General features: G+C 46.8%; 1 protein-coding gene across 2 annotated transcripts in view; it reads right to left on the reverse strand.

Moving 5' to 3' along the window:
- Positions 1-21,074, reverse strand: part of PAK5 (p21 (RAC1) activated kinase 5) — a 795,393-nt gene that overhangs the window by 427,786 nt on the left and 346,533 nt on the right. The window contains exons 1-2 of one of the 2 annotated variants that reach the window (XM_085612659.1): positions 12,453-12,503; positions 11,730-11,953 (exon numbers count right to left, since the gene is read on the reverse strand). In XM_085612659.1, coding sequence (XP_085468785.1) covers positions 11,730-11,953; positions 12,453-12,465 — 237 coding nt within the window. In that variant the 5' untranslated portion in view covers positions 12,466-12,503. Of the gene's footprint in view, positions 1-11,729; positions 11,954-12,452; positions 12,504-21,074 lie in introns of those variants that run through there. The other variant, XM_085612660.1, reaches the window with a different exon arrangement.

Genomic DNA, 21,074 nt, shown 5'->3' on the forward strand with positions numbered 1-21,074 from the left:
CTGGACGTATTATTGTTTTAACAGAGACTTTGAAATATCTGCACCTTCATGCACAAACCATAGGGGCATTTGTTGACCAAACTGGTTTGATTTTTGTATGCTGCTGCCTGCTGGACTTGTTATTGTTTTAACAGGGACTTTGACATATCTGCACCTTCATGCACAAACCAAGGGGGCATTGGTTGACCAAACTGGTTTGATTTGTGTATGCTGCTGCCTGCTGAACTTATTATTGTTTTAACAGTGACTTTGAATAGCTGCACCTTCATGCACAAACCAAAGGGGCATTTGTTGACCAAACTGGTTTGATTTTTGTATGCTGCTGCCTGCTGGACTTGTTATTGTTTTAACAGGGACTTTGACATATCTGCACCTTCATGCACAAACCAAGGGGGCATTGGTTGACCAAACTGGTTTGATTTTTGTATGCTGCTGCCTGCTGTACTTATTACTGTTTTAACTGTGACTTTGAAATAGCTGCACCTTCATGCACAAACCAAAGGGCCATAGTCTGATTAAACTGGTTAGATTTGATTTGTGTATGCTGCTGTGCCTGTTATTGTTTGACCAGTCACTTTGAAATATTTACGCCTTCATACACAAACCAAAGGGAGGATTGTTTGACCAACCTGGCTTCATTTCTGCACAATGCTGGATTTGTTTACATCACGTACTTTGAAAGTGTTTTCACCTTGATGCAAGAAGAAAGGGGGATTGCTTTACAAAACATGCTTGAGTTTTGTATATTGCTGGATTGCTGATTCTTTTAATATGCACTTTGAAAGTATTTGCACTTTTTCCTTTGCTTCAGCAGCTAGAGTTAGTATAGATTCTGTCATTAGGTATTTGCTAATATGGTTTGTTTTTATCCTACATGATGCTTTATTGATGGTGTTGTTTGCACTTGTCTATCAATGTGCACTTGAAATTGTGTAATTAGCTTTGTTTACAATACAGAAATGATAAATACAGACACACATCTGCATCAATGTTCTGAAGCATCCAAGCAGTTTTCATCCTCAGCCTTATGTGCCAGCCTGTTTATGCCCTGCTTACTACTAAAGCCCTGATGGTAGCTATTGAAATTGCATCCTCAGTTCACTTTAAATACTATAGAGTGGTTAATATCATACACAATCCCAGACAGACGCAAGTGTGTGGCATGCAGATAATTCACACCAGTTTATTTTGGGAGACATCCATTACCACGCAGGCATTGCATCGCAATGCCTTTACATCACGGGTATTACAACGCAATGTGTTACAACGACATGCGCTGGATGGCGCTCTAACCTAAGGAATAGTATGATTTACGATTCCATCACCTTCCCTACTGTACGTAAACTGGTGTTGGAATAGTAAATCACATTATTCCTAAGTCCAGCGCCCTCCAGCGCAAGTCGTTGTAACAACTGGCGTTGTAAAAACTGCGATGTAACATACCGCAATCATTTTGATCGCGTTGTAACATCACATATTCATTTATTTCTCTTGGAGCTGGCAGGATACTGGGTTATATCCTGTGTAGCGCTCATGTATATTGTCAGTCGAGTCTGTTAAATGGCAGATTTGGGTTTATCTTTCAGAGTTTCAAGTTATTTACCATCAATGTCAATTCTAATTCAGACCCTATGCAGTTGTTCTTCAGCGATTGGCAGTTCCTCAAACAATAGCACCGCTCCTTGGCATTGCTCTGATTCCTGTCTCAGCTAAATAATCTGCTCTTGACAATAATATTGCAAATGGCGTAGCTTATATGTTAAGAGTGTTTCTTACTTTCTTATTCGAACTTTGAGTATGTGAATATAGAGGCATTTAATTAAAGGTTTCAATTCAAAATGTACCAGATTTTTGGGCGGTGGGGCAAAGTGGTGGGCGGTGGGTGGGGGGGCCCCTCCATGTACTTTGCAGGGGGGCCCCCTCAGGTTTCGTTACGCCACTGCTGAGACGGGTACCTATTGGGCTCTCCATTTTTACTTTCAGGGTGAGGAAGAAAAAAATAAGCTTAACTGCAATAGTACCATCTGTCACTGCTTTTGATGCAACTTCAAAGAGACTTATTTTTCAGTTTTATATTCCGCAAACTTGGAGCAACCACATTACACAAGGAAATATTCATGTTTGAATCATAGGATGTTGAGCTGACGTGAGTGTGATGTGGGCACTGCGGGGCGCTTGGGACCTGGTTCACACTAATAATAAACCCGCAACGGAGAATAAATTATCACACCCACACAGTATGATAGTCGGATGGAGACTGGCCTCGTGCAACCACACCTCCCTTTATTACCACGCCCGGACCACATCTGGTCCGAGCGCGTGGGTTCGACACATCAGGCCCACGCTGGGGCCAAAATACTACAATGCTGACTCATTACTTCCCATCTTAACTCAGTTCTATTTTTCTTCTTCAACTTGGCTGGCCGGCTCACTCAACATGCAAAAATCCTTTAGCCGGGAGCTCTGGCAAAATTCTCTTAGCTCGTACTGGGGGTGGGAGCCCCTCACCGGGGTCCAGACAGCTGGCGTCGCCGACGGTCTTGCTTGCCCTCCTGAATCAGGGGAGACCACGGAGGTTTCCTGATGGGTTTCTCTTGATCCCCTTGGGTCGTCGCTTGGCGGGTTGCTCAGGTCCTCTGGTCAAGAATATTAATCTTCTGCCCCTCCTGCGGCCGCTTCCCCTTCTTCACGTGTGGTTTCGTTCACTGTCTTGAACCTCGAATATTACTGGTTATTTCCTCTCCGTTCTTCTCTGCAGTGATCATTGTCCCCTTGACAGCAACCACAGTCCAGTATCCTCGTTCATATGGGGTCCGGAACTTTCCTCCTTGCCCACGGTCTCGCACTGTTACTCGATCTCCTTGATTCAAATCACAGGGTCGGGCCCTCCTTCGGTGGCTGGCCCTTAGGTTCTGCTGTTTCCTTCTCCCTAGAACTTGGTTCTCGTTATACGGAGGTGGGGTCCAACCAGGGCAAGTAGGGATAGTGTCCTGGCGGGGTCCATTAAACATTAGTGCTTCTGTACTCCCACAGGAACAGCTGTAGGTGGCGTTCAGGGTCTACGTTTTCAGCCACGGTGATGCGCAAGGCTTTTTCGAGAGTCCTCATGAACCTCTCAACCTCTCCGTTAGCATGTGGCCATTGAGGAGTGATGCAGCGGTGTTGTATCCCATGATGCTGCATGAAGTCGCGGAAATCTCCTCCCTGAAATGGGGGTCCATTGTCTCTTTTGATCTTGTTGGGACATCCAAACATCGCGAATATCTTTTCTAGTATTGGGGTGATCCCTGCAAACACCGTGGAGTTGACAACCTCGACAACTGGATATTTTGAGAAGCTGTCCAACATGACTAGGGTTGCCCGTCCATCCGGGTTTTCCCATCTGGACAGGCACGGATCGTTCTGGCGCACTGGCCAGCTGGCACGTCAGTCACTTCCTCAACATTTCCTCCACCCTGCCTTCGAGTCCTGGGAACCAGACCTTCTCCCGCATCCTGGCCTTCATTTTTTCCATCTCCTGGTGTCTCCCGTGGGCTAACTGAGTTGCTTGATGTTGTAGTACGGTGGGGATGATGATGTGGGACCCTCGCAGCACTCAGCTCATGCCGGATCCTCCACATATTTGTGAGGTATTCTCTGTCCCGCCCCAATCAGTTGTTGACCGTCTGAAGGAATCGATTGCAGCTGCCCCCTTGTACTGCACAGCGTACTTTGGTAAGGCTTGCGTCTAGTTTGACAGCCGCCATGATCTCTGCCAGTGTCAATGCTTTTGAACAGGTGAATGTAGAGATCATATTCGGATGGGCTTACAGTGCTTCAACTTCCTTCTCTTCTTTTGGAGTGTCTCTTAGAGGTGGTTGCCGGGAGAGAAAATCCGCTGGATTTTTGGCACCAGGCATGTACACTACCTCCATCTCGTACTGTTGAAGTCTGATGGCCCACCGTTCGATCCGTGGGGTGGGTGAGGCACCGATCCCTTGAACAGAGGCACCAACGGCTGGTGGTCAATGATGACAATGGTTGGCCGCAGACATACAACTGGAAATACCGGCACGCCCATCGGATAGCCAGAACCTCCCGCTCGATTTGTGCATAGCATTTCTCTGTGGGCGAGAGGGACTTGCTGGTGTAGGCTAATGTGGCCCACCTTCCCGGTTACTGCTCAACCGGGCTTGCATCCAAAATGAGCTCCGTGCGCTTGGCAGGGTCAAAGTATACCAACGTGGTGTGGTCGAGGAGGGCACCCTTGACCCACTGGAACGCCTCTTCTTCTTGATGTTCCCACTTCCACGTGGCGTCAGCTCGAGTGAGGTTCCGGAGGGGTTCTCCTATGGTGGCCAGATCTGGAATAAATCGGCCACAGTATGTGGCCATCCCAAGGAAACTTCGGACCTCCGATACTGTTGAAGGGGGAAGTGCTTCTTTAATGGCTTGGGATTTCCGCGGGTCCTCCTGTATTCCCTCCTGATTGAAAAGGTAGCCGAAGAATTCAAGTTTTTCTCTGAAAAAAGAGACATTTTTCTCTGTGTAGAGTGACGCCGTGCTCCTGGAGTCGTTCCAACGTGGCTCTCAAGTGCTGATAGTGTTCATCTGTGGTGGCTGAGTGGATGAGGATATCATCACTTACATTCAGCACTCAAGGTAGGCCTGTCAGGATCTCTCTCACCGCATCCTGAAACACTTCTGCTGCTGAGGATATCCCGAAATTGAGGCGCTTATATCGACGTAGCCCCAGGTGGGTGCTGAATGTAGTGATGTATCTGCTTGCCTTATTCAGAACCAGTTGGTGGCATTCAAATCCAATTTCGAAAACCACCTGGACCCATTCACGTCGGCCACTATGTCGTCCATTGTTGGTGTGATATGGCTTTCCCGCCGAATCGCCTTGTTGGGGAGGCGCATGTCTATACATAATCGAATTTTCCCTGGTTGCCGTGGTTTCTCTGCTATGACTATGACGGGGTTGGTCCTAACACCTTCTCGATGACCCCTTGGTCTTCAAGCTTTTGGAGTTCTTGCTCAACGAGTGGTCATAGATGGAACGGGATTCGTCTGTAGCGTAAGACTGTTGGGGCAACTGCTTGGTCGATGTGGAGCGTTACTGGTGCTCTCTTGATGCATCTAAGGCCTCTGAACAGGTTTGCGAACTGGTCCAGCAGCTCCGCCATCTGATTCGCTTGTACACTCCTCGCAAAAGTCACCAGTGTATCGGCTTCTTGGTCGATGACATGGACAACTGTGAGGATCTCATTTTCTTCCGACCAGAGTGGTATGGTCATCTTCCCTCTCACCGGTAAGGGTGAGTCACTCTCATATGCAAAGATCTTCGTCTTTGATGGTGTCAGTTCTGGCTTGGGTCGCAGTTTGTGGTATTGCTGTATAACCATGTAGATGACTGCCTTCACCTCCGATCTGGCTATCTTTATGGTGCACATGTGCTGTGGTCTTTTCCGCCTTTTCAGTTGTTTGGTGAAGGACACCAGGTAAGTCTCTGCTTCATCATCCTCAGTTGATGTGTCTTCCACTTGGTTGTTTGCTTGTTCGGTTTGTTTGGCACTGCTTGACGTCACCAATGAGGCGCTCGATGGTTGGCGTACCAACTTCTGTATTGGCTTCCCTCCTCTGTTGTCCTGGCATTGGCTTCTCTTCCGACAGACTGACGCAAAATTTTGGGGATGCCGCAGTTTGAGCATGTTCGACCCTGGGCGGGGAATGCGTGGGGTGGGTATTCCCCGCGTCTGCAATACCTACACTGGGCTTTCGGGTTGGGGTTTGATGGCCTTGCAGCTTGTTCCCTCGGTCTCGTGCCCTCAGGGCGTTGACTTTTTCCATATTGACAGACGTGTGTTTCTCTAGCGGCCGTGTCAAGGCTAAATCCATCTCATCGGCTCTGGCAGCCGAGAGGTCGTGTGTCCTGGCCTGGACCAGTATGTCGTTGAGGGGTATATTCGGCTGCCTCAGTATCAGCCCATGCTGTGTCTTGCTGCGGACGCCCTGGATGATTTGGGCGCAAATTTCTTCAGTGGCCCGGTCATCCGCGATATAGGTGCCAGCTAGCTCTCTCAGTTGTGCGTAGAACGCATCCATTGACTCCCCTTCCCTCTGTTAGACCTGCCGCAGCTTGAATCGTTCAAAATCGGGGTTCAGCTGTGGGTCAAAATGCAAGTTGAGCGCCGCTACCGCAGTGTCATAGTCCGTGGGTGCACCAGTGTTCGGGAGGTGTTTAAACAGGAGGTACACCTCTTCTCCTGCATAGTGGAGCAATGATGACCGCTTTACAGCTCTGTCCGTCTCCCTTGTCGCTACAAAATAATTCTCAAGCCACCCTATCCAGGTCTTGCATTGTGGGGACACAGTGGTGGGGTCGGCTGCTTTGCTGAATGGGGGTAGGAACCCTGTTGGAGCGTGTTGTGTGATCACGCGTGTGGGTTGCTGGTCTGCATTTGGCTCGGGGTCTCCCATTTCCTCTTCCTGGAGTGGTGCGCCTGTCTCGTAGTGGTGACCTGCTTGGCGTTGTGGGTGGTGGCTGGTAGCGCGTATGTGCGTGGTTACACGTGGGGAGCCAGAAAAGATCCTTTAATGGCATGGTTTCTTTAGTGTCCCCCTTGAGGCTTGTGTTGCAGGTTGTACTCAGCTGGGGCATCTCCTGTCTTATCTTTGTCCCTTTAAATTTTGTTTTTCAGCCTCCAGATACCAGAAGTGGTATTTCTCCCTGCTCTTGGGAGGTAAGTCCTCGCGCAAGTCATCCACGTGTTGCACAGCGTGATAGGGACTCCAATGATCCTCGGGCTCGGCCGTGCGTCGTGCACATGCAGGGGCGGGCCTCCAGTCACTGCAGGGGGTGCGCACTTACCGACTGTCTGCCAATCTTCAGGGAGCGTTGCCAGTCGCGCGGGCACCCCCTCCGCAGATGTTCAATGCAGCGCAGGCCAGCAGATATAGGCGGCAACGCCCACTCTTCGTCGTGTTTCAGCCATGCGCCCAGTGTCAAAGGAGCGCTGCCGGCGCCGCAATAATCTGTGCAGGAGCGTGAGCCCAGCTTGGCACTCGAGGCCAATGTGATGTGAGCACTGCGGGGTGCCCACATCACATTGCCCGCAATGGAGTATAAATTATCACACCCACACAGTATGATAGTTGGATGGAGACTGGCCTCGTGCGACCACGCCTCACTTTATTTCCACACCCGGACCACGCCGGTCCGAGCGCATGGGTCCAACACATCCAGCCCACGCTGAGGCCAAAACACTACAATGTTGACTCATTACAGTGAGGTCGAGCCTGCTTTCGCAGCTTGAAAGTCGGCAGCTCTAGCCTTACGCCACAACCTCGCCATCAAGAACGGAGGCATTTTCAATTTTCTATACAACAAAGCTATAGTTGTTGCTTATTTATGTTATACAACTAAAAAACATTAACATAGCCAATAGCTCTGACTGGTTGTGGGTGTAATATTGTTTGTTGTGTTAGATATCTGGATAATTGGACAGAAGGAGCAAAATACCAGTGGAGCAGCACACTACGCTAAGTACAGATAGCTTAAGTGTTTTTAGCCATGCCCTTAATTGCATTAGCCACGCACCTATGAGAGACCTCCCAGTTTTTTCATCCCACTTAAAGCCCTGCTGGGCTCTTTCTTTGCTACTCAACGACTGAGATAAGTGCCTTCCTTTCTCTCTCTCTCTCTTTGGATTTAATCGTACTAAAGTTATTGTACTGACTGACGATGTAGAATTTATGTTTTAACGTCTTAAGGTTTTTCTACTGGACTAATAAATGTATTTTTCTTTAGGTCCTACCCCACTCTCTGTCTTACTACTGCAGATGCCCGGTTTGCCAGTGGGCTTTCATGTCCTGAAGAGGTGCAGGCGCAGACCGCTCGGCTCAGTTAGCGGCGGAGCCTGCCTCTTTCTTAAACTACTGAAACTAGCTTTAGGCGATCAAGGTGATGTGACCACTGATACCAATAATTTAAATTTAGATTAATTTTCTCTTGCCTGCCCCGCCTGTGATACTAGATGGTAGTCTAATTCACAGATACATATGTTGGTGGTGCACACAATTGTCGATTCACACAATGAGTGGCAAAGAAGGTGAAGGGGCCTTCAGAGACATAATTGTCAAGTAAAAGAAGGTCTTTGCTGTCCTGGGTGTTGAGCTCACAGGGTCCACACATGAAGCAGTTCATTAGTTGATTCAGAGAGCAGTTACGCCTGTGGTGGCACCTACTGGAAAACAACATATAAAATGGGTGACTGACTAGACCTGTGGTACTCCTCATCTGGATAGAAGAAGACTTACAGGTACCCAAAAAACCTTTGAGAAAGGTTATGCAGAAAACACATTCGAAGGTAGGATGCAAGCCTATCTCTTCTCTGCAAACAGATGTTTTTGAAAACTGAAAGGAGCATTCATTGAGAGTTGTGCCACGTTAGAGACGGGCATTCATGGATCGTGGAATACCAAACAGGTCAGTTCAAGGAGAAACCAAGAGCATCCAATAAAGGCATTTCTGAATTGTCCTATTAAGAGGATAAAAATTCTGAGGAGCAGGAGTCTTCAGGCTTTGAAGAGGGACATGACAGGGGCAGAAACTGACGGCTGGGCACGGTAGCCAGGAAGAGGAAGCATCTGTCAGAACTGAAAGAAGAAAGGAAACTTTAGTCGGACCAAGATCAGGCCACTTACCCTGAAGAGGAGAGGAAGTGTGACCCTGATTATCTCCACTATCTGAGGCCTTCCAGGGGACACCTGCCCTGAAAGTGACCTAATATGTGCAGGCACAACTCAGAAAACCTCTTTATAGGAGTCTTAGGCCTTCAGTGGACCTAAAGATATCTAAAACCTTGAAAATCAAACCAACGATAAACCCATTTATGGGTGATTTCATAAGGGAGCCAAGAAGGGGTTTGCTAGATTTTGGACATCATACCAAAATAAATTTCTGTACTAGTTGGGCCCCCTACCAAACGAAGCTTACCAGTGTGGCCACAAAAAGCATTGGCCAGGTGAACCCAAATCTTTTATATGGATGGAAGCAAAGGGCCATCTAACCTTTCAGCAAAGCGAACTGCAGCATTTCGGCCAGAGGTGCAGGTCCATTTTCTTAAGAGTAGACTCAAAGGTGTGGGAACTGCTAACTCAGGAACATGTTGGGTTGCCCACGGCTGGCTTTTTGAGGATCCTTTTGTGAAGGACCTCAGAAAATCTGACTCAAACATGCTCCATGGCCAAGACACAACTAACAAAGTGTGCAACTCTAGAGGCTTGTGGTGGGCTCAACGTGGTTGGAGGTGACTGTCTGGGTGCTTCAATAAAAGAGGCTCCAGGAGCTTCCCACAGGGGAGGGAAGGGCCAAGATCAATGGTGCCGAGGGGCCTTTCTTCCCCGTTCAGCACCAGTCAAGAGGATATTTTTTCAGAAACAACTACAGATGCACAGGAGGAATTCCAGGTTAAGGTGATCTTTCTTCCCGTGCAAGATTACATGCTGAATTGGTCTGGTTGGTGCATGACTAGTGCCTGGTGATCAATGATGCTTGGTTGGTGCACACTGTACACGGTTCAGGACCACTTAGGGAACTTGAGTTTAAAGCGTGAGACTGAGATTTTTTTTATTGTCTACAAAGAAAAAATGGACAAAGTGAAATACAGGATCTATACATCTGTGTCCTGAATAGAACCGACCCTGTCATAAAAGCTAGGAAATGTTTCATTATCGTTGAATCAGAACACTTGAACTCACTCTCCTTTCCCCTGCATACCGACTCAAACCTTCCTATCTTCTGCCTTCACTTAAGACCTGGTTCTTCTCACCTGTGTTTTTTCTCCATTCCAGTCCATCCTGTGAGAGCCAGGACCCCATTTTTGGGCAGTGATCCTCTCTGAGTCAAACCCACATAGCTATTGGAAATGTTGAAATACAAGCTTGTCGGCAAACATTCTCCTGTCCTTCTTCCTCTAAGCAGTGAGCAAAGGATAAACCCGGAAAGGACAAACAATGCGTTCAGTGTGAAAGGGAGGAAAGGCAAAGGAACCAGGAGCTGCAGCCGCTGTGAAAGGCTACAGAAGCCCAGAGGCCACCGCCCTCACATGATACAGAGAAACAAACATAAACACACAGTGCCTGATTCACAAAACGTTTTTTTTTCTTCTCTCTCCGTGACTAAGTGTGCCTTACTGTGGAAATGCAAGACTACATGACATCAAAGTGAAGAGTGAAATGCACCTAAAGACAGAAAAACAGTGGATCAAGGCCAAAGTAAATTTAGACAAAAAGGATGAGACCTATCTATACCACACTATTGCATTGACCATCTGAATGGCATGTTCTCTCCGAGCCCCTGTGATTTTAAAATGTGTAACCACATATCTTTGCAATTTAAAAAACGGATATGAAAAAAAAAGTAATTCAAACATAGAAAGTCATTTCTGCAATTTTAATATGTTTAAAATATGTTGCTTAGAAATGATGTGTGTGTGAAAGGACGAGCGTTTGGCATGATAGATGGTCACACAAGGGTGGGGTGGTGGTATGTGGATTCTCACTGCAAGTCAGGGGATCAGAGACAAAACATTTGGGAGAACAGGGTCTTTACTCGGTTGGCAAGGCTGTTCAATATGCAACCATGTGTGCATTGTATGTTTTAGAAAATATGTTTTTGTAAAAGCTATTTAGAGAAATTACTTTACCATATGCCAGAAGTGTAGATCAAAGGAACACAACCAACCCTACTGCCCTCTTTAAAAGTCAGATGATGCCAGTCCTTCACACACCTAGTCCTCCCCTTCCCCAAGTTCCCATCCAGATTTGTCCATCTGTAGTCCAAATTCAGCCAGACCTCTTCTCGCAGGGATGGCATTGCAATATGGTCAGCCCACTGAAACCTCTTTACTCCATGCATCGTCAGCTTCAGCTCCATGGCAAATATTATGTGGTACAATATATTCTCCGTTGACGTTTTACACCATGCTGCATGTCACCCAATAGAGATCTTCCTCCTACTACCTGCAAAACCTTCGACTTTACAACCTAGACTGGGGTGTTTTAGCACTGTTGTGTGGCTCAATGCCTTATCCTTAGCTCCCTATCCTGTGTTTCCCACCTTCTGTCATTTCACTACCATGTGGGGTTTTGACGGCATCAGTCACCTGTAATGAGAATGCTTCATCAATGTGCGCATACATACTCTGCTTTTACCAATAATAAACACAATAATTACAGTAAAAAAGTTAAGTAGAGCAAGTCGAGCACCAGATGAGCTTAGGGGACCACTCTCTCACCACCTTTGGCTTTTGTTGGTTAAAAGCACTGCTCCTCACATAAATGACAGGTGGAGCATTTATAAGGATAGAAAATGCTAATCCGACTTTTAAACTTTTTTCGGGTAAATGCTCACAGACGGCACAACATTGTTTTCTGTGGGTGATTGCAAAGTACAGAAATGTTAACTTTGGAACGTTGCATATATTTTCTCAGGCGGAATATTGGTCCAGAACATTTATCTAATGATTACTGAATATTTTCATGTGCTGCATCACTCAAAACGAGACTCCATAACTTAGGAAAGATAAATATGTATGTAGGCGACTAATCCATTTTACAGTAGATCACTGTGGAATGCACCAGTGTTGGATACATATGAATTTAAAACACACATCCTTCTCATCATTGTGTACTACTATCTAAAAGTAAAAGAGGAAGGGCTTGGAAACAGGATACGGCAATACCTTCATAGGAGCAAGTTGTATCGGGGTGATACACGACGGGTCCACCACGGGCTTGGGCCTGTTGGCCGTGTCTGCCAGCAAACTCTGCCATTGTTGGGGAAGTCCTGTGAACTTTTGCTCCCTGGGATCAAATCCAGTATGAACCCTGTGTTCGAAGTTTGAAGGACCAGAAATCTCTATCTTCTTCTTCTTCTTTCCAAACATGATGGGAAATCCTGAGCAACCTAGGAAACCAAGAGGACATACCTGTAAGTTACTTGCAAAGTGAGACAATGTATTTATTTTGTGTAGAAATATCAGAAATAGAGTCTGGTAAATATTCTATAAAATAGCACAGTCATAGCATTAAAGGGTTTTGCCTCTCATCATCGCTATGCTGCACCATGAAACGTATTTTCCGGATTCTGTTGAAGTGAATTTGGTGGATTTTCAAAGATTTGGTCGCAGGAATCTGTTGATAATCCAGCCCAGCATCTTAGATGATGGTTTACTGGAAGATGCCAAGAGCAGCTCAAATTTTCACTTGGCTTCTTCCTGATACGCCACTAAATTACTTCTGAATCTCATAATATGTGACGTGCAATATGTAACAGAGCATAAGTCCCTACATCTTTCTCAAACATGTGAAACAGCCAGCACCCCTGATACTCCATGAACAAAAAATAGGGGATAAGAAAACATACAGCAGATGGTGACACAGGAGTTACCACTAACGCGACCCACCAAGAGCCTGCATCCCGTTCTCTCTGGCCACAGCGTATGGGACCAAGTACATTCACCTAGACCCCATTCCATTGCATCCGAGTTTACAGCATGAACACTCATCATAGCTAATACAGGGCATAACACGCCCACTTCAGACAAATACAGACCTACAAGGACAGCAGGAGCAAGAAGATACAACACACTTCCTTCCTTTTAAAACCCAACATCTAATGCAAGACAATTACACAGAGAACAAAATGTGCTACATACGCACAACCACATAGCCAAAGTTAACAAGCTGATCATAATTCATCGCATAATTATATGCAACAGTTCCACAGAAAAGCACACCTCCACAGAGCAAGGTAAGATAACAGAGGAAAATATAAATGAGGCAGAGATGCAAACTATACTGTGTCTCTGTACTGATGCATAACAATCAGAAGGCAACAAACACTTGGCAAAGACATTAAAGTCACACTCTATAAGACCAACTCTTACACAAATGGGGGATCACAACACCAGCCCATACCAAAACAAAGTCCACAGCAGCAAAGACTGTTAATGCATCTATCAATATAGGGAGTGCACGTAATATGTCACAGACGTGATATTCACAACACTTCACATTTAGGTCAGAGAGAGATCTCAACACAAAGGTTCGACAATCTAACACCATACATTTTTTAATTGTTTCCCCATAATATTTAATCAATTAAAAAATATACTTTATATAAGCATTTATTAATGATTCATTTGCATCTTGTAAAATAACTTCTTTGGGTGTATTTTTCCTTTACTAAAAGTAGTATATGAAGACTTCTGCAAGTGATTGCAGTTTACTTTTTGGTACTGCACCTGGTATGGCATATGGCGACCCAGTTTTCATTTTAAATGTGCTTACAGTTGTAAATAAGCTGCAAGCAACCTAGGCTATTGCCAAACCACAAAATACAAATCTTCAAAACACACACTTCCGGTGAATAACAGGCAAGGGGCAAGCCAGAGTGCTACATTTTCCTCGCTTGCCACTTGTAACTTTAATCTCCTGTCTGTCGGGCAACCTTGGGCATTCTTTGACAACAGCTACTGAAACAATTAGCTATCATGAAAACAGACTATGGAATGCAGATAGCACTGCCTAAACACTCAGAGACACTTCCAAAACAGGCACACATCACAAGTGCACTTTCCTAACCAGGGCAAAGTGCATTGATTTGTGAATGCAGAGCCCCTTTCACCTCGCAGGGACAAGGAAGAACAAGGGGCAGGCTGGGGGGTCTTTTACTAATCCGGATGTTGTTTCTTAAATTGTTAAGAATACAGTAAAATTCAACAACATCAAAAAATCACAAAAGGAAAAGCAAGAGAGAGGCATTGTGGGATGGCGAAAAGAGGAAGCGAGCAAGAGAATCTCTTTAAAGGGAGATTTGTGGTGATAACTCGAAGGCGATTTAAATCCCTCTAACATGCACACGTGCCTGGGAGCTTTCAGGTCTTACACAGTTTAGTTATACGTCACCGTTTCTGGCTGTTGTTTTAGTGTGAAGCTGCCCTCTCTTTCAGCTCTTGAAAAATGGAACCTCAAACTTTCCTTCACTCTTTTCCTTGCAAATTAACAACCACGGCTAGTAGAAGGCAACCTCACAATTAACCCCGACCTACTTTCACTAATCCATAGGCCTTTTGATGAAGAAATGATGTGATTTACAAGTAGAGGAGCTAACAGATTAAAGAGGCGGTCGACAAAGAAACACGGAATCTGATGCAGTGTGGAGCTAAGAGGAGCATCCGGCCTCTTCTTTACTTTAACCTGAACTAGAACTGCAGCTCTTTCTTGGACACCAGGGGGCAGATTTACAAGTCTCTTGCGCCTCTTTTGCGTCATTTTTAACATGGGAAACAGTGACGTACGGATGGCGCAAGGGGCTTGTAAATAAGCCCAAGATTGTTATTGAGTTATTGTAAAGTGCAGCTTTCACAAGTGCAATGCACAAAGTGCTGAAGATGGTGCTGATCATGGCTGGCTTTAGGGTGGTGCAATTGGTGCAGCTGCGCCTGGCACTAATCTCAGGAGGCAGTGTGTTTAAAAAATAACTCATGGGTTAAATAGCACGTGCTGCAGAGTTCCTTGTGTGTCCATCACTTTTCAGGCAGCAATAAAAATGTCGAGATAACGCTAGGATTAATGCTCCTGCTTGAAAGAGATCTGAGTTTTGTCTAGTGGCAGTTTTGACTCATCATAAAATAGCACCGAGGGTTAATGTGCCTGCTGCTAAGACTGTGTACCATGCAGGTCACAAAACTGAGTGTGAGTGAACTATGGGTAGCGCTATAAAATAAATGAAGTGCATGTCAGAGAGGGTCTATGGAGAGATGAGGGGCACTGGTGAATAGTAGGAGTGAGGTGATTTGTGGAGAAAGAGGTCATAGGGGGTGCGCCAAATAAGACTGTTGAAACGGGTGCCACCAGTACTAATGGAGGCCCCCGTGCTGATTTCCAGAAACAAGACCTTATATCACAAATAAAATTAAATAACAAAGGGGGATATATTTAAATAACAATGTATTCAAATATATTTGGCATATTCACCTTTGTAAGTGTGTTTTTGAAATATCAGAGTAGTCAACGCCTACTCATAATTTTGAAAGTTTCCACAAACTATTAAAAGTAGACATCAAAGAAGGGAGACAGAAACAGGATAATGTGATTGAAATATTCAACAGAGTAGTATATCACTTTACAAGTGTCAATCTATTTAGCAGCAGCCTCCGCTATGGTGGAGGAGAGTCGCCCACCTGCCAGCAGCTATAAAAGTTGAAAAATACAACAATAATAAAACAAGTTTATTATTGTTGTATTTTTCAACGTCTACGTGCTGCATCCTGGGGGTGGGGCTCAGGCCAGCCAAACCCACATGCGCACTGAGCTGCCTCAACCCAGCTGTGTTGCTGGGTTGGAGACAGTAGGCATAGGCTCCCAGTCTCCCTGGGAGCGCAAATCATCGGTACTCAGGCCAGTCCTGAAGCTGCTCTCATTTATGAGAGCAGCTTCAGGATTGGCCGCAGGGGAGGCTGGGAGCCTCTCCCTGCAGTGGAGCCACGAGAGGAGCGGAAGACCGGCCGTACGGCGAGCTGCAGGCGGAAGGTAAGTTCTTTTTTTTCTTCTTCCTTTCTCACCCCCTTTGCCCCCACCCCGCCCGCCACTCTGCCCTAGCTGCTACTTCAGGTATAAGGCAGCCAGGTTGTGGAATTTTCTCCCAGCATTTATTCGTGATCTAAGGGATTAACTGCCTTTCAGGAAGGCCCTTAAGACCTATCTCTTCCTGTTAGACCTGTCAGCCCTTTGGGTGGTCCCTCCTCATCATTATTTATTTTGTCCCACTTTTGCCTCAAACCCTGTTAGAATTTTTCCTTTTTGGGAACCACCAGACTTTTTAGTATTGATGCAGATTCAGGGAGCCATTTTATCTACCCCTGGAACTTCTGTCTGAGGGCCTGGAGCACAAAATGGTGGCCACCCATTGTCACCTGTGACATCACTGGAACCTACTAGAACCTTCTGCAACATTCTGGGAACCCTGTGACAGTTGGAGGCGGTTTAGAATGTTGGGAAGCTAAGTCAGAGTTGACAGTTGGAGTGGGCAGTTGGCACCTGACTGGTGAAGAGAGAGCAGCAGAAACCTGAAGGAGGAAGGAGTGAGGCAGCAGGGGTGGAAACTTGTGCCTGGAGTGGGGTCCATAAACCCACCCTTGATACTAGTCCCTACTGACTGAGCCCAGCCTGGAGCCCTGTGTGGGAGAAAGCAAGAGAAACCATCTTAAGGACCTGGACAGCAGGAACAGGCCTTAAAAGTAAAGAACAGCAAGTTCCTGACCTGGTTACTGGTAACTTCTTGAAGTCTGACGTCGAGAAGCCTGGAGACCTGGAGCCCGAGGTGGAGAAGCAGCGCTGACTGGAAAGCAGACGTCGTACCCGGAGCCGCCAGAGGTCGAGAGAGGGCGCCGACGGAGGTCGTGGAGAGTACCAGAGTTCGAGGAGGAAGTCACCCGAGGTCGAGTGTGCGGCGTCGACGGGGGAGTGAAGTCCGCCCTCCGGAGTCGCCGGAGACCGAGGTGAAGCGTGCCGGAGGTCGGGAGTGGAGGTCGCACTCCGGAGTCGCCGGAACCCGAGGAAAGGAGCACCGGAGGTCGGGAGTGGAGATCGCACTCCGGAGCCGCCCGAAGTCGACATCGAGCCAAGATTGCCCGACGTCATCGAACCGGAGGTCGACATCGAGCCGAGGCCGCCGACATCGAACCGGAGCCGCCCGAAGTCGACATCGAGCCAAGACTGCCCTACGTCATCGAACCGGAGGTCGACATCGAGCCGAGGCCGCCGACATCGAACCGGAGCCGCCCGAAGCCGACATCAAGCCAAGACTGCCCGACGTCATCGAACCGGAGGTCGACATCGAGCCGAGGCCGCCGACATCGAACCGGAACCGCCTACCGGCGTCGTCAAGAACTGTCATTGCGCCGAGGCCGCCGACATCGAACCGGAGCCGCCTCACGGCGTCGACACGACTCCAGCGGCATCGGAGCTTCATAAAAAGGGCAGTAAGTGGAATAGAGGGCGCCTAAGGCCCTGTGGAGCCCTAAGAGACCATCCTAGGGGCTAGAGAGGTGCTGGAACCAGCTTGATAGTGCCAGGGGTGAGCTGAGACTAATACAGAGGGGTTGTGTAGTGGGGGAGAGCCAGAACTCTAGATTCCCCCTTGATCTACCTCAGTTTAGGCCTCAGCCTTGTCCAAGCCAGGTAGTACACCCCGCAGGTCATCCAAAACTCTACAAGCTGGGATTGGGCCAAATCATCCCATAGTACCTCAGGAATGTGAACTGATTTTCAAGTGTCACTGTTGGCTTTTATTATTTATTGAGAGCACTGTATTTATTGTATTCATCCTATTTATTGCCTCACAGTATTTATTGTTTCACAGTATTTATTGTCGCACAGTATTTATTGTCTCGCAGTATTTATTGCCCCATAATATTTAATTGCCTTTTATGTAATGCACTTATATTTATGCCTTGATTATTTATGATCGACCTTATTTATTGAATCGTTGAAGTATTATTTATCTGACTTACCCTTCCACAGGAAAAGCCTTGTGTACTGTGATTGTATTATTATTTATTTAATCAGCAACTAAGAGAAAAGAAGATAAAGAGATATATTTTCAGTATAATTTTTAAGGTGTAGTGTCGTTTTTGGAACGGATGCACGCATGGTTATTGTGTGGGTATGACGTATGCTTAGCACGGTGCTTGACCCCTGACCACTCGAGCCAAGCTACCACAGTGTATGTCTGGGAGAACACCACCACCCTTCCGGTGTGGGAGTGTTTTTCTAACACTTCCCCAAAGTCTAATCTGTGTTGGAAGGTGTCTTGAGGGCTTAGTCCTTGTCAGGAGCGCCGGGACGCCCCTTTGCTGGGGCAGCTGTTGCGCTATATAAATTGTTATAACATAACATAACATAACTTCTATTTAAACATGGCTTGAATTCAATAAAACAAAAGTTTCTGAATGATTCTCTGCGCTAAACACATGAGTGAAAACAAGAAGGACTACATGCCCTGTGGAGACACAGGGCTGTCATGAGACTTTCCAATAGTGATGGTCATCTTGAGTGCTTTGCGTACAAGTTTATAGTGGTCTAAAGCATCCTTGCTGGGCAATGGAGAAATATAATTGCTGTAGCAGGGACTCTGTTGTCAGAATGTCAGAATCTTTGCAGACCGTAGGTTGAAAGTCTACAAAAGATTGAACTAAACTCAGAGAAGTATTCTAGCCCAGATCATGTTTAAGGATATAGATTTTGCAATTGAATATTATTTTCTTGAGTCATTCCTTAAGATTTATGAATTCCTATATTGGCATACAAGAGGAGCAAAAAAGCAGCCTCACCTTGTGCAGACTTCCTTGACCTTTCGTAGAGGTATTTTGTACTAAGGTACTGCTTTAGTTGGACAAGTGATTGCTGGTTATCAGGCAAACTGTATGATATTAATGTACATTTTTTATGCTACAGTTTATGAACCTGTCACATTGAAAGTAATTTAAACACAGATCGTTATTGCATCACCTTGAAGGTACTTATCTTTAGCAAGCAAGGCTTGGGGCCACATGAGTCATTAGAGATTACCTAAATGTGCCACTACAAAGAGGGAATCGTAATTTGTGTTTCTCTAAGCACATGTAGCAAGCATTTTCTAAATGCAAATTGTGCATTTAGGAAATGCTATTACCATCGACTCCAAGCTGATGGTAACCATGTGCAATTTTTGAAAATTCACAAAAAATGCATTTTTCAAAATACCATGAAGCGCACACATGCCCCTAGGGCATGTGAGTGCTTTACATGCACACATCTTTTTATTCGGGTGCCTTAGGGGGCCTTAGGCCCCAGGGCACCCTTGGTCGCAAATTAGGTAATGTTAAACCATTCGCACACCCTACCATGCTTGTAGATTTACTCGCCTGAAAATCTTGTGTAAGTAAATACTTTTACAAATGCAATTGGAGTCCGCTCCCATGGTAAGGGTAGCATTTAGCAGTTTTCACTACGCCTTACTGCCAGGGTTTTCCTGGAGGTGACGGGCAGTGAACACTGACCTTTAAATTGGCGATCTAAAATAAGTGGGCTAAATTAGAGGCCTGACTCTGACGGCACCAAAACTGCCCTAATTGCCACCACCGACGACATCAGGACCATGCTGGACAACGACGAAACCGCAGCCCTCATCCTCCTGGACCTTTCGGCCACCTTCGACATCGTCTGCCACCACACCGTGCGCACACGCCTCCACAACGCAGGGATCCGCAACAAAGCCCTGGACTGGACCACCTCCTTCCTCACCGACAGAACCCAGAGTGTCCGCCTCCCCCCGTTCCGATCGGAAGTCACCGAGATCATCTGCGATGTTCCCCAAGTATCATCCCTCAGCCCGACACTCTTCAATGTCTACATGGCACCGCTCCCCGACATCGTCCGATCGCACGACCTTAACATCATCCAATATGCCGACGACACCAAGCTGATCCTCTCTCTCAGCAAGGCCCCCACCACTACCAAAACCAACCTCCACGAAGGAAAGAAGGCCGTGGCCCATTGGATGAAGAACAGCCGCCTGAAACTGAACTCAGACAAGACGGAGGTCCTCATCCTCGGCTCCACCCCCTCCGCCAGGGATGACTCCTGGTGGCCGACCACCCTGGGAGTTGCACCGACACCCACCGACCACGTACGCAACCTGGGGTTCATCCTAGATTCATCGCTATCAATGACCCAGCAAGTCAACGTCATCTCATCCTTCAACACCCTCCGCATGCTCCGCAAGATCTACAGATGGATCCCCACCGGAACCAGAAAAACAGTCACTCAGGCCCTCGCCAGCAGCAGACTGGACTACGACAATGCCCTCTACGCGGGAACCACGGCCAAACTCCAGAAATGACTCCAACGCATACAGAACGCCTCTGCATGCCTCATCCTCGACGTCCCCCGCCACAGCCACATCACAGCCCACCTGAGAGACCTGCACTGGCTCCCCGTCAACAAGAGGATCATCTTCAAGCTCCTCACCCACACTCACAAGGTACTCCACAACACCGGACCAGCATACCTCAACAACCGACTCACCTTCTACACCCCGAACCGCCAGCTCCGCTCTGCCGACCTCGCCCTCGCCACCGTTCCACGCATCGGCAGAACGACCGCCTGCAGCAGATCACTCTCCCACCTCGCCACCAAGACCTGGAACACCCTCCCCATCCACCTGCGGCAGTCACAGGACCTACTGACCTTCGGGAGACTCCTCAAGACCTGGCTGTTTGAGCAGTAGCAGTACCCCTCCCCCCCACCCCCTGCCCCAGCACCTTGAGACCCTCACGGGTGAGTAGTGCGATCTACAAATGATTGATTGACGGCCTTTATTCCACAGGCTCGTTGGATGGGTTTATTCACGGTGGCGAGGGAGTAGTCTCCGCCGTGAAACCAAAAGGTCTGCTGGGATCTAAATTTGGAGGGAAGACCATTATGGTGGCAGTAAGCACACTCTGTTGCGATGGAGTATGCTTACCGCCAACTGAAAAGGGTACAAGGAAAAATGTAATTGTGAACCCCATTTTGAAACCCATTTAGGGCTGATAATTTTATTAGAATCAAAACACACCAACAACTTCATACAATTTGTAACAACTACAAAAAGATTGAAAGTTTGTGCAAACGTGTTTTTTTAAAAAGACTAAAAAAACTTTTGGGAATTTTAGGAACTGAATCAAAGAGATAATAAGGCAAAGATACAGGGATTAAAGTTACTAAAGGGCTTAAAAGAATGACTGAATGTACAGATGGATGAATCATTGTTTAAAAGATTATTAACACAAAACTCTTCTGCAGCAGAGCGAAGTCAGAGATACCAGACGCCCTTTCGGAAACAAATAGGAGGTATGCAGCAAAATCGACACACCACCTGGTGTCAGATGTAAATGATTACAAGGCTCTGAAATTGAAAATAGTGTCATGCCCTAATTTTCAGGCATTTTTCTAATTTCTGGAGCATATCCGGCAAGTTTAAAACGAGGGGGTTATATCAA

Source organism: Triturus cristatus, chromosome 6 (genome assembly GCF_964204655.1).
Source record: "Triturus cristatus chromosome 6, aTriCri1.1, whole genome shotgun sequence".
Lineage (NCBI taxonomy): Eukaryota > Metazoa > Chordata > Amphibia > Caudata > Salamandridae > Triturus > Triturus cristatus.